General features: G+C 34.1%; 1 protein-coding gene across 3 annotated transcripts; it reads left to right on the plus strand.

Moving 5' to 3' along the window:
- Positions 1–279: 279 nt before the first annotated feature.
- On the plus strand, positions 280–11,078 carry LOC115960708 (E3 ubiquitin-protein ligase CHIP). 3 transcript variants are annotated; one of them, XR_004085227.1, is made up of 9 exons: positions 280–461; positions 596–663; positions 789–852; positions 6,111–6,182; positions 9,038–9,171; positions 9,300–9,462; positions 9,557–9,667; positions 9,757–9,936; positions 10,801–11,078. XR_004085227.1 is itself a non-coding variant. In XM_031079680.1 (8 exons), exons 1-8 carry the CDS (start codon positions 345–347, stop codon positions 9,880–9,882), a joined length of 855 nt encoding a protein of 284 aa, XP_030935540.1. In that variant the 5' UTR covers positions 280–344; the 3' UTR covers positions 9,883–10,199. The 3 variants fall into 3 exon arrangements, 2 of the variants coding, with proteins under 2 accessions (XP_030935540.1, XP_030935541.1); XM_031079680.1 differs by lacking the exon at positions 10,801–11,078 and having other exon boundaries at positions 9,757–10,199; XM_031079681.1 differs by lacking the exon at positions 10,801–11,078 and having other exon boundaries at positions 6,144–6,182; positions 9,757–10,199.
- The last annotated feature ends 1,204 nt before the right edge of the window (positions 11,079–12,282 follow it).

A 12,282-nucleotide genomic window follows, 5' to 3' on the forward strand; every position in this document is an offset into this window, starting at 1 on the left:
GCCCTATAGTGACGTTTTTAATTCCTATAGTGACGTTTTAAAGCCATATAGCGGCGTTTTTTGCAATTTATGGAAATCGAGTCTCTAAAACTCGATTTTCAGCGCAATTTTTTTTCTTCAAATCGAGACTTAAAAACTCGAGTTCCATCTGGAACTCGAGTTTTAGATACTCGAGATGTTATTTTTCAAAATTGTTTTGAAATATGACAATTAACTAAATTTTTTAATATTTATTGTTATTTTAAAAAAAAATTCCATTTCCCATCCCACATAGAAAGGGAAAGAGAAAAAGAAAGAGAAAGAAAAAGAGAGAAAGATAAAAACTTGTAGAGAAAAAAGAGGAAATGAGAGGAGGAAATGGTGTATTGTCACCGGCCAAACAAGCGGAGTTACTCAAGAAAGACGGCAACTCATACTTCAAGAAAGATCGTATTGGAGCCGCCATTGATGCTTATACAGAGGTACTATTTTTTAACTCTAATGGAATTTTCTCAAATGGGCTTGCCTTAAATTTCAAAAAATTTTGTTGGGTTCTTGTGGTTTTGTGTGTTTGTTCCAAAAAAATTGACTGTGGGTTTGGATTTGATTTTTGAAGGCAATTACGCTATGCCCAAATGTTCCTGTGTATTTGACGAATCGTGCTTTGTGTCATCGCAAGCGGAAGTATGTACGGGCACTAACCCTTTTTAAGTTTCATTTCACTTTGCAATGATTCTTTTTTGTTGTTTTGGGGTTGAATTCAATGACCCTTTTTAGCTTTCACCTAGTTATGGCATTTGTTTTTATAGAGATTGGCTAAAAGTCGAGGAAGATTGCCGGAAAGCTATTCTGCTTGACAACTCTTGTGTTAAGGTATGCCATTCTTTTCATTCTTATTTCTACGGTTTCTCAGAAATTTTGCAACTTTCCCAGCTTTTTTCTCCCTTTTAAGATGTCAATACAACAACAAGTCTTATGTATTATTTATCTTCTTGTTTAATAATTTATAGGTCATAGTTTTGAATTAAGAGTCATTTTCTGGAATTTCTATAGAGGCTCAATCTAATAAGAATAGCAATAGGTGTTAATAATTATTGAAGTTTGAGTTCTGAGTAAATGCCTTGATGTGTTCAAAATTTTGGATTGAGCTTTCTCATAGAGGTTTCTAATAGCTCCATTTGGGTGCTTGATTTGTTGGGTGATTTGAACCATTTTATGGAACACGCTTAGAGTTTGTGTTCTCTGAGGTGTGAATTGGGTTCTTGGGGGCTTGATTGCTGTGGTTAGGTGTTTAAAGGACTTCCAAGTTCTGCTAGGGCTTTCGCTCCTAACATTGCTCCCTCTTTAAAGTACCTGTCCTCTTGATTAGGCCTTATTGGTGCCTGGTGTGGGTGGATCTTTTCACCTTTAACTATCAATAGTCTATCCTCAAGGTCACCTTACAATCAGTCAATTTGTTAATGACATTTTGATCACCTTGTTACTACACTTGTTTTTGGCGAGGGGTCTTGAGTTCAAGATGATCTGACCCACATTGATTGACCACCCTTCAAGAGAACTCCAAACTTGTCTTAGACTCTTGAATCTTTTGTTGTTCGATGATCTCTGCATCTTCGAGAACTTTTTTAACTCTTGAATTGTTGGAGTTGTTAGCTCTTACATCTTCGATGGTTCTTGGACCTCTGGCATTTGATTTATTGGCTCTTGAATATTTTATTCTTGAATGGGTTGGACAAGAGCTTTGAGTCATATAGTCCACCACCATGGGAGCCTTCATTATTCCATCATGGATTTTTGATCAAAACCTATATTGTAGGGTGTTTTTGAACTCCACCCAATTTGTTAATATGCCTGATTCCGCTGCTTTTTGGAACTGCACCAAAGATTCCTCCTCCGTGTGGAGTGAGGACATTAAAATCCTTTGGTGCGCCAGTGTGTTGTGTAGTAGTCGAAGAATTGGTTGGCTTTGTAAATCCAACACCACGGATCTCTGCCTTTGAATCTTGGGAATTCCATCTTGGCGGACCTTGGTATATAGAGATTATGAACACACCATTGTCTTTGGCCTTTTGGGCTTGAATGAAGATGGCCACGTACTCTTTAATCTTGTTAAGGTTGTTCTTGATTGCTTCTATGGATCGTTTATGAGTTGCTCCACATTCAGTCATCTCGGGTCGATGGCTTTGATACCAATTGTATGGAAAACATTTAGGGTTTTGTGTTTCTTGAGATGTGAATTCAATTCTTAAGGGCTTGGTTGTTGCAGTTAGATGTTTAAGGGACTTCTAGGTTTGGCTAGGGCTTTTGCTCAAATCAACCATGCTTTTGCTCATAACAACCATACTTTTGCATTTGTGGCTTGATTTATAAGCTCAACGTCAATTAGTTTTGAAACTATTGTTCTAGTTCAATATAAAATTTTCATCATATATTTATTTTACTAGTCCATCGCATAATTTTTTTTTAATTATTATTTATTATAAATTGGAACTTCACATAAATTTCGGGGACCAAAATATGTGTGCCAATATTTACTAGCTCAGAACAGATGTAGGAAATCTGTCTATGCGTGCTTTTTGTGAGTTTAGGGTTGGGCAAATTTGTGGCTCTTAATGTTTAGAGTTTGTAGAAAGGGTATTACTCAAAATTGACTAGAGTTTGATAAGATGGGAGTACATTTTTCTATGCATTCTTGTTGGGTTTTAGGCTATGAAGCGTGGACATAGCCACAGACACAACATGACATGAGATATGGTGACGTGACAATTCTTGAAAAGTTAGGACACGACATGGCATGGCAGAGATATCACAATTAATTAATTAATTTTTTAGACATTTATTTATATGCATATTGAATGCTTATTTATCATTTTTCAAAATAAATTACAACTATCAAAATCTTTAAAAAAAAATCTAAAAATAAAGGATTCTTTTTTCAATAAAAAATATATCTTTCTCCCAACATAATGAGTAAATGCTTGCAGAAGTGTCCTTGGGGTGTCAAACACGGACACACTGGGGTTTCTTTGTGCCTTACGCTCTGTTTGTTTCAAGTTTCAACATTAAATTTTCCTGGAAAACGAGTCATTTTTCAAAAAAAATTTCTAGAAAACTATCTCATTTTCATGTGTTTGGTAGCAACCTTGAAAGTGAGTTGGAAAGCTTTTCCTGGTGCTTGGTATGCACTATATGTCAATGTTTATTTAAATGCATATTAGTTACAAAATTCATTCCTCTCATTTCACTATGCCTAAAAAACTATAGAGCATTCTAATCAGCTAATCCTACAAAAATCAAAATACATAAAAGAAACTTCCTTGGAATTGCATTTCCCATTAGTTCTTATTTTTCAACAATTGGATACCTGTAAACATTGATTAATTGGGGCAGCCTATGCCATTTGTTATTTAATATATTTTTTTTTGTGTAATGATTTTGTAGTTTTCTCCTGCTAAGTATTCCTGATCCATAATAGTAGCTATCATGATGCCAATCTCTAAAGCTACAACATGAGAAGTATTGTCAAGTCAGATTCAAATAACAATTTACAGAATCATAACTGTAGAAAAATGGTCAAACAGCCCATTTGACGAAGTCAGCAAAAGTTAAAAGTGTAAACCAAAATGATTTTCTAAATGCATATTATATGCAGTACTCATCACTGAAAGTGAGTCACAGAGGAAGAGAAATGGAAGAGAGATACAATTGAGGGCTTACAGTGAGACTGAGTGTAAGATATGTTTCTGTTTAGCTTTTTTTCCAAAAAACTTTAGCAGGAAAAAATCTCTAAAAAATAAAGTATATTTTTAATATGGTCTTTCTTTGACCAAAGATAGTTTTCCTTTGACTCAATATATAAAATCTTTTTGAATACTACCAAACACAAAAAATGTGGAAAACTATTTTTACAAAAGGCTTTCCATCAAAACAAACTAATTGTTAGTTTGCAAACGCTTGATATGGTGAAGTCCTGTGATTGCTTTTTTTACCAGTGGCTTCTATTCTTCTTGTGCTCTTTTGACTTTGAGGGATAATTCAAATGTATAGATGGGGTTTCTTTCTTGTCTTGTGCGTGGTGTGCATGCGTCCATGTGTGGAGAGAGAGAGAGAGTCATGGTCTTTGTATCTGATCTCAGCCTTCCTTCCCCCCCTCTTGTAATGAATTATAGGGTCATGTGCATTTGTTTGTGTGTGTGAGATGATATGATACTATTATGCCATGGAGGAGGGATATTGTGGCTTTTGCATGCATGCAAACACGTCTTTGAAGTTTCCTTGCCCCTTTTGTCAAGGATGATAGGATCATGTGAAAGTTTCTCTTGGCATGTGTAATAGTGATAAAATCATGCTTTAGAGAAGGTTGCTTGCGGCTGTTATTCGTGTGTGTGTATTTGAGACTTCTCCCCACCCCCACCCATTCCTTAGAAACATGGATATGGGCCCATATGATACAGAAATGAAGACGTACAATTCTTGAAACACTGGACATGACACAGTGGGGGACATGGCTATAATAATTTATTATATAATTTTAGGAATATTTTATTTATTTTAGATAGTAGCCAGATTTTCTAAAAATTGAACGAAATACCATAATTTAAAAAAAAAAAAAAAAAAATCAGCTAAGTGATCTGCTTAATAATTCCTTAATAAAAATGTTGAAAAAGTGAAGTGAAAAACATATATATCATGCTTAACAATGACTTTGAAAAAAATTACAATAAAAAGTTAGAAACTAAATTAAATTACACCAACCTCCCCTTTCATGAAATGATATTCCTTCAAACAATTCAAGAAATGAAACTTCCACTCTTGAGGTTTTTATAATTGCAATAGTATTTTGCAATTATAAAAAAATAAAAAAATAAAAAATTCGTGAATCCTCAAGGGAGGTTGGTGTAATTTTCCCTAAAAACTAATATATTGGGTGAGTGAGTCCACAACTCATATAGAAAATAAAACTAAAAAGTTAAAAAAAAAAATTAAAAAAAATAAATAAATAAAAATAAAGAAGACAAACAATAATCAGAGAAGTGAGAGTTCAAGAATATATCTATACTGGGCAAGAGAGAAAGGAAGTGATGAACTTCAATTGGTGCTGACTTGATTGGGTGATGGTCGATTTGAGTGGCCATGGAGACAGAGTAAGAGGGTTAATTGTTGACTGTGTTTGAGATTAATTTTTCCTCTTGTTGTGTTGGAAATAATTTTTTTTTCCCTGGACCCAGCATTGATACGCATGCAACCGTATCTCAAAGGTGTTCGTGTTCAACACAAACACAGTGACATGAACAAGCCTAAATGGGGCTTTTTCCATGCCCATGCTTCTTAACTGCCTTCTTATAAAGAATGATATGATCATTCTTGGATGTGGAGGAGGATTGCTATGGCTTTTGCATGTGTGCGTGTGTGTAATCGTTGCATTCTTTCTGTTGTTGAGGATGATAGGATTATAAAGTAGGGTTCATGGCTTTTAAGTGAGTGTGTATCTATGTTTGTTTGTGTCTCCATGCATGAATGTGTAACTTGAAGATCATGCTGTGGAGGATGGCTGTCATGGCTCTTACAAATGCATGAGCGTGTAGGTAATTTTTTAGTTTTGTTTCCCTTTTATGAAGAAGAAAGGATCAAGTTGCAGAGGAGGGCTGTCATGGATTTTATGTGTTTTTGTATGTGTGTGCCTGTGTTACGGAGTTTTGTTTCCCTTTTATGATCATAAGATCATAATGTGGAGGAGATCTGTCAGGACTTTACATATTAGGTCAGTTATGGGATCACGTTATGAGCCTCTTTAGTTTCTTGTGTGTCTGAGTTTGTATACACTGACTTTGACAATGCTGCCTCAGATTGATTTGCTCCTTTTTGGGAGTTGACTTGCCAACAGTTTGTGTAATTGTTTTTGGATGTAACTTAGTGGTGTGATGAGATTGTAACCATTTTACTACATAGTACCTACGCTGATTGGCAGTTCCTTTTATTAATGGTATTGCTATATGTTTGCTTAGCTTATTATTATTGTTAACGAGATGATTTGTTATTTGGGTCTAATTATTTTCTTGTATTAAGTGAAATTTTCTCCATTAGATCATTATAATCTCAGAGATAGCTTTGAAAATTTTGCAATATAACAGGCTCACTATTTGTTGGGACTTGCATTGCTACAGAGGCAAGAATATGTTAAAGGAGTCAAAGAACTTCAGAAGGTACGAAGCGTTTTCTGATCTTGATTGTTCTTGAAAAATTGTTTTCTCCTTTGCTGCTGATGTTTTCTTTGTCTAGTTAAGCCCATTAAGTTTTTGGATTAATTCTTATTCAACGTTATTACATGTGGTTCAACTATGAACTCATAGGACAGGTACAGTATCCCAATCATAAATTCTATTTCCATTACTGTCACTGTTGAAGTCTTTGCATTTGAGGTTGTTATTGCAAGTGATATGTATGTTATTTATTTATTTTTTTCCGTTAAACATTGTATTCATGTCTCTGTACATCATTGTTCCTATTTTCTTTTGAGATGCTGTTGATGTAGGATTTCTAGAAATGCAGCCCTAAATTAGGATTCTTGATGAGATCTTGAAGGATTCGTTCTTGAATAGGTTTGATGATGAAGGGTTTAGGTAGGCTTAGGAAATAAAAAGATTGGATCTTGAATCAATTGATAACTGTTTGTGTTGATACAGTAGATAGAACGAGAAACAAAGAAAAAAAAAATCCTAGGCAATCACACCTGCTAAGCTTAAAATAAGGTGCTGAAATTTTATTAAATTCAATCTCTATATCTTCGTTTTGGATTACATAAAGGCTTTTATATAGGCTATTGGTCGATCATTTTTCTGGAAAGACTAGTACTACAAAAATAATAACAAATCATTTTATATAGGCTTTTATAATACCTTTTCCAAGAAAGACTAGGATTATTAATAGCAAATAAAAGTACTTAATAACTTCTAAACCAATTAGAAAAAGGACTCAACATAAAATAAGATCTATGGGCCTTTGGGGTAGCCTATTACAGCCATTCTAGTAAATCTAGAGATTAACAAACCGACCTTGCTTGTAGTAAAACCTAATTGAAACTGAACCATCAAATTTCAAAATTCTAACCTATACTTAATGAAATTTTATACTAAGGCTCAATAATAACTAAAGTAGCCCTGGGAAGGTGCCAAGAAGGCATCCCATCGAAACTAGATCACAATTCTTGACTCTTTTGGTATTTAATCTTGTTTTTATTTGAACTCTTTGTTGGCTGCATCACTTGTTAAGTAGTAGAAGACAGTTCTTTTGAGTGTTCATTTTGGCATGCTTGACTTTGATGCAGATGTTCTACTGGAAATGACTGAATGTCAATTAGAAGAAATAATGTATGGTAATTGAACTCCAAATTTTTGGAGAATTTTACATGTATGGTGGACTATAGAGGGTAATTGTCTCATTGATTGATTGACAAATTTTCCACCAGATTTTAGGCAAATTTTTAATGTTATAATAGAATGGACATCTCATACATAAGTACTGTATATTTAAGTAGCACTCATGATTTAACTTAAAATCATGTCTGTATAGGTGGAATTCTTTTCCAGACTATTTCCAAACACATAATAGGATGGCTATCCTTGTTAATTTCCCCTCGCTAGAATGTCTTTACTGGGCCATTACTCTATGCTTTTCACAATTTGTTTAGGACTTATATATACTTATCAATACCCTATATCTGGCTTATTGATAAGCATGCTTTAATTTATTTTTTCTTAAGGAAGATGTTGTATATTTTCCTCCCTCAATAATGGGATTTGAGGTAAGGTCGTGGCTTCAAGACTCACTATGCGCGTTGCATAGGTAGATTTTAAGCCTGGAAGTTGCCTGTTTTCTGTTTCAAGGTATTATTTAGTAGTCTGATTATTATCTTTATTGTTTTGTCCAATGGACCTCAGACCAGATGGATCTCCTTTCACTTAAAAAAAGGTGGAAGGTGAGGACACAAGTTCAATCCTGACTGAATGATTTATCTATGAAAAAATTACTTCGTTGTTAACCTTCTACTATGTTGAATTTTACACTAAAAACTTTGTAATTTGGATTAAATAGGCATTATATTTTAACGTGTTACTTTTATTGATGAATTTCAGATTAGCTCTAGTTATGAATATTTGCTCTTTTCATTTGCTGTGAAATTGAGAGCAGGCCTGGAATTTTCAGTTGTTTTGTTTCGAAGTGTTATGACATGCAAACAAACACCTAAAAATGGGAAAACATTTTACGGAAAATATTTTACTTCAAAACAAACGGAGCGTTATAAATTGGAAAAAGTGCAACAAGTGTGATGCATGTTGACTGATGTTATGGTGCTTGACTTGTAATAGCTTATGCTTTCTTAGGTGGCATCTAGTGGCTGATAGGAGAGCTCCTAGTGTTAGCTGGAAATATGGATAGTTAAGAAGTAATGATTTCATGGTTAAAATGGTTTTCTTGTGGGTTTTAGTTAGCACAACTGGTAAAGGCTCATGTCCTCAAATAAGGGACCAGGATTTAAATCCTGCTTACACCAAAATCCAATTAGTATCTTGACTTGATGATATAGAGCAATCATCATGAACTGGACGCCATAGGTTCAAATCCAATTATCTATTAAAAGAAGAAGGATAAAATATCTTTTTTGGTGATCTCTGTTAAGGGGCCTTCATGATTTTGAAGCTACAAATGATAAAAGGAAGGTTGACTGGAGGGAATTTAGGAATGAAGATCAGTTGGGCTTGTTGCTTGTGGGACAGGTCACAGGTGTCTTGCCTGGACTTATTTGATTATTATGCTGTTTTATGGTTTGTGGGAAATATTTGATGACCTTACCTGGATATGAGATTTCAAAAGTTTAAATAGATGCTTAGTGCTAGTCCAGTAATTTACAGAGTTTGTGGGCATATCCTTGTTCCCCTTTATTGCAAAGAAGTTTTTTTATAATGTCTACTGTTACTTTACTGCTCTTTGGAGTCAAAATTTACAAGATATTTTCGTAAGCATACTACTTTATTGAGATCTGATCAATTTTCTTGTATAGGCTTTGGATCTGGGAAGGGGTGCTAACCCAAAGAGCTACATGGTGGAGGAAATCTGGCAGGAACTCGCAAAAGCAAAATACTTGGAGTGGGAGAATGCATCAACCAGTCGTTCATGGGAACTGCAAAGCTTGAAGTATGTTTTCCCAGTGAGTTTCATATATGATGTTGGAAGGGGTCACCCTTTTATGAGTAGTTTCTGCATGTTTGTTTGCCATTGGCTCTTTTCCATCCTTTTTCATATAGTTTCTGTTTATGTCTCAGAGAAGCTTGCGAGACTGCTCTTAAAGAAAAACATATACGTGACATTTATCAAATGGAAGGGTTCCTGGATGAATCTGACAAATCTCTTACTTCCCACTTGGAACATTTAGAGACTCTAAGAAGAGTGTTTAGAGAAGCTGCAGAGGCTGACTGTGCATCAGAGGTGAGTACTTGGGTACCTCTTTTTAATGGAGTAATCTTTGAGTCTTTTTTGATGAATTGCTACCTTATTTTGTTGTGGAGACTGTATTTGTCAGGTGCCAGACTACCTCTGTTGTAAAATCACGCTTGATATTTTCCGTGATCCTGTCATCACTCCAAGTGGGGTAACATATGAGAGAGCAATGATTCTTGACCATCTTGAGAAGGTGATGTTGCTTTTAGATATAGCGTGTTTAAGTTTTGAGTTCTGAAATTTCCTTCCATTGCATTGATATCTGATTTATCTAAAATCCAGGTGGGTAAGTTTGATCCGGTCACTCGTGAACCACTTGACCAGTCCCAGCTGATACCAAACTTGGCTATAAAGGAAGCAGTGCAAGCATTTCTAGATGAACATGGTTGGGCCTACAAGACAGACTGAAAGTTTGTGCTCATCATGTAGACTATAATGGGGTCTCACTGCAGTATTCTTTTTGTATGGTTGCGCCTCTTATTTTACATTTTGTGTGCAACATCAATCATGTCTACTATATCTCCTTGCATAATCTTAAATGTATCATGCCATGCTTCAGTCATATATGAGATGTTCCTCTTCTTTTAAATTGTACAGACTGTTATAAGTATGACAACCTGTTCACTAGCATGTACAGATTGTGTACTGAAGCTTACTAACAATTGCCCTTAAAAGGGTTGGTATTTTTTGGATAAATAGAAAATAGGAAAAACATTAGTGATTTAGACTTAATTGCTTTAGTAGTCAGTAGATTTTAGTTATTTTCTAGTCTTACATTTGTTATGGCTTTGATCACTTTTTGCTATACGTATTTTTTCCTCCCACAAGAATGAGTGGAGGGTGAGTTCATGGGTTTAAAATGTACTTGATGTTTTAAGTTTTTAATAATTGAAAAAAGTAGTGTACCTGACAAAAATAGAATATGTTCAAGCAAAACAACTAAAAGAATGTGGTTGCACCCAAAAAAAAAAAACAAAAAAACCCTAAAAGAATGATGCTTGAGCATCAATTGAAAAGTTGTGACTTATGATCATTCTTGTTAGTGTCAAATGTAAATTACTTATCTGATGGTTAGTGGTAATTTGAAAATTGCTTTCAAAATGAAATCGTCAATTGCTTTCTCCCTAGTCGATGGATCCATATCACAAGTACGTACAGAATGAAACAAGATATATAGTTTTCAAAATGGGCGAAAATAGAGCCGGTTATGCTTTTAAATTTAAGTTAAAAGAGTCATTTATTGTCTTCTTATGAAACTTTAAGGTTATTTTTTTCAAAAAATGCTTGCCGTACTTAACCATTTATTGTCCTCTTATGATTCTTTAGTTGCCTTCGCCACCTCCATTTGTTGATCACGGTGATTCGCTCGCTTATCATCCATTGGTGACAACCAGACTTTGGCCATCAATTGTGAGCTGTCGCTGGCTGCCACCCGCATGCTTTCATCATAATCATCTTCGACCAACTACCATTGTTGCCACCACTACTCCTCCCCTGAACTATTATTATTGTTGAGAATATTTAATACAACCAAATGTTAAGAAAATAATTCATTTTCCACTTAAAAATATTTTTTTTGTTGAAATAAATGGGGTTTAAGTTAATGTTGACTGTTGAGGGCTAACTAATGGCTAAGTTTTGTGTTGCAAATGATGTGTGTGAAACATGGAAAACTCATCAATAAGAAGTAAGAACAGAAGAAAACCGGGAGACCCAGTAAACAAAATTTAACTATATAAGCGGGCCGATAAACCGGCACTCAAACCACAGAGTCTTACGCATGAAATAGGCTACATAAACACTCTAATCTACACATATACAAAGCACGTGGTCTACAACGTATTCTTGGATTCTTGGAGGAGTTTGGGCAAAAAGGTCGCAACACATATTAATTCTAGATGATGAAGATTTTACCCCAAGAAGTGCGAGGACTTTCTTCCAGTTTCCAGAGGTGTTGTAATAAGTAATGACCAATTGAGCATCATTCCACCAAAAACAAACAAGCAAGCAAGGAAAAAAATTTGATTTTAAAAAATATATATAATTCCTTGTTACAGGTGGTAGGGGGATTTTATGCATAATTTATATATTATACGCTATAAAACCGAAGTCTATTGAACAGTAATTAACTTTTTGTAGCCTCCACAAATTTACACATCATTATTAATTTATTAAATTATTTAATTTTTCAACTTGGTGTTTTTTTAAAAAACACATTTAGGGTCATTAGGTTTTTTAGAGAAACACGTTTATAGAGAAAAACCCTCAACATCACGAATTTTTTTAATTAAAAAATTAAAAATAAGTCGTATTAGCCATTAGGATTCATGATTCTTGAAATACTTATATCATTATTTTATTCATATGATTTTTTAACCAAATTTCATTTAAAAACTCCAAAATCCCTACGTTAAACAAATTTCACAAGAAGATTATGGTTCTGATCATAGGGCTTTGTTATTAGTGCAGTGATGGTTGATCTCTATTAAGTAGTCACATATTTTTATTTATTTTTTGTTTTGTTTCAAACTTTCAATAAATTTTAGGATTATAATCTTCTATTGTGTAGTCACATATTTTTTGCTTTGTTTCAATAAATTCTAGGATTATAATCTTCTGAATCTTTATGACTTTTGGAACTTTTAACATCAAAATTTTTTAGTTTATCAATAGTCATGGATTATTCTTTTAAGGGTATCTTCACTTGCAACCATCAGCTTCATAAATTTACACCTCATTAAAATTTATTTTATTTCTTAATTTCTTTAATTAGACTGCAATATTAGGAGTTATTAGAGAGGCTCATAT

Source organism: Quercus lobata, chromosome 9 (genome assembly GCF_001633185.2).
Source record: "Quercus lobata isolate SW786 chromosome 9, ValleyOak3.0 Primary Assembly, whole genome shotgun sequence".
Lineage (NCBI taxonomy): Eukaryota > Viridiplantae > Streptophyta > Magnoliopsida > Fagales > Fagaceae > Quercus > Quercus lobata.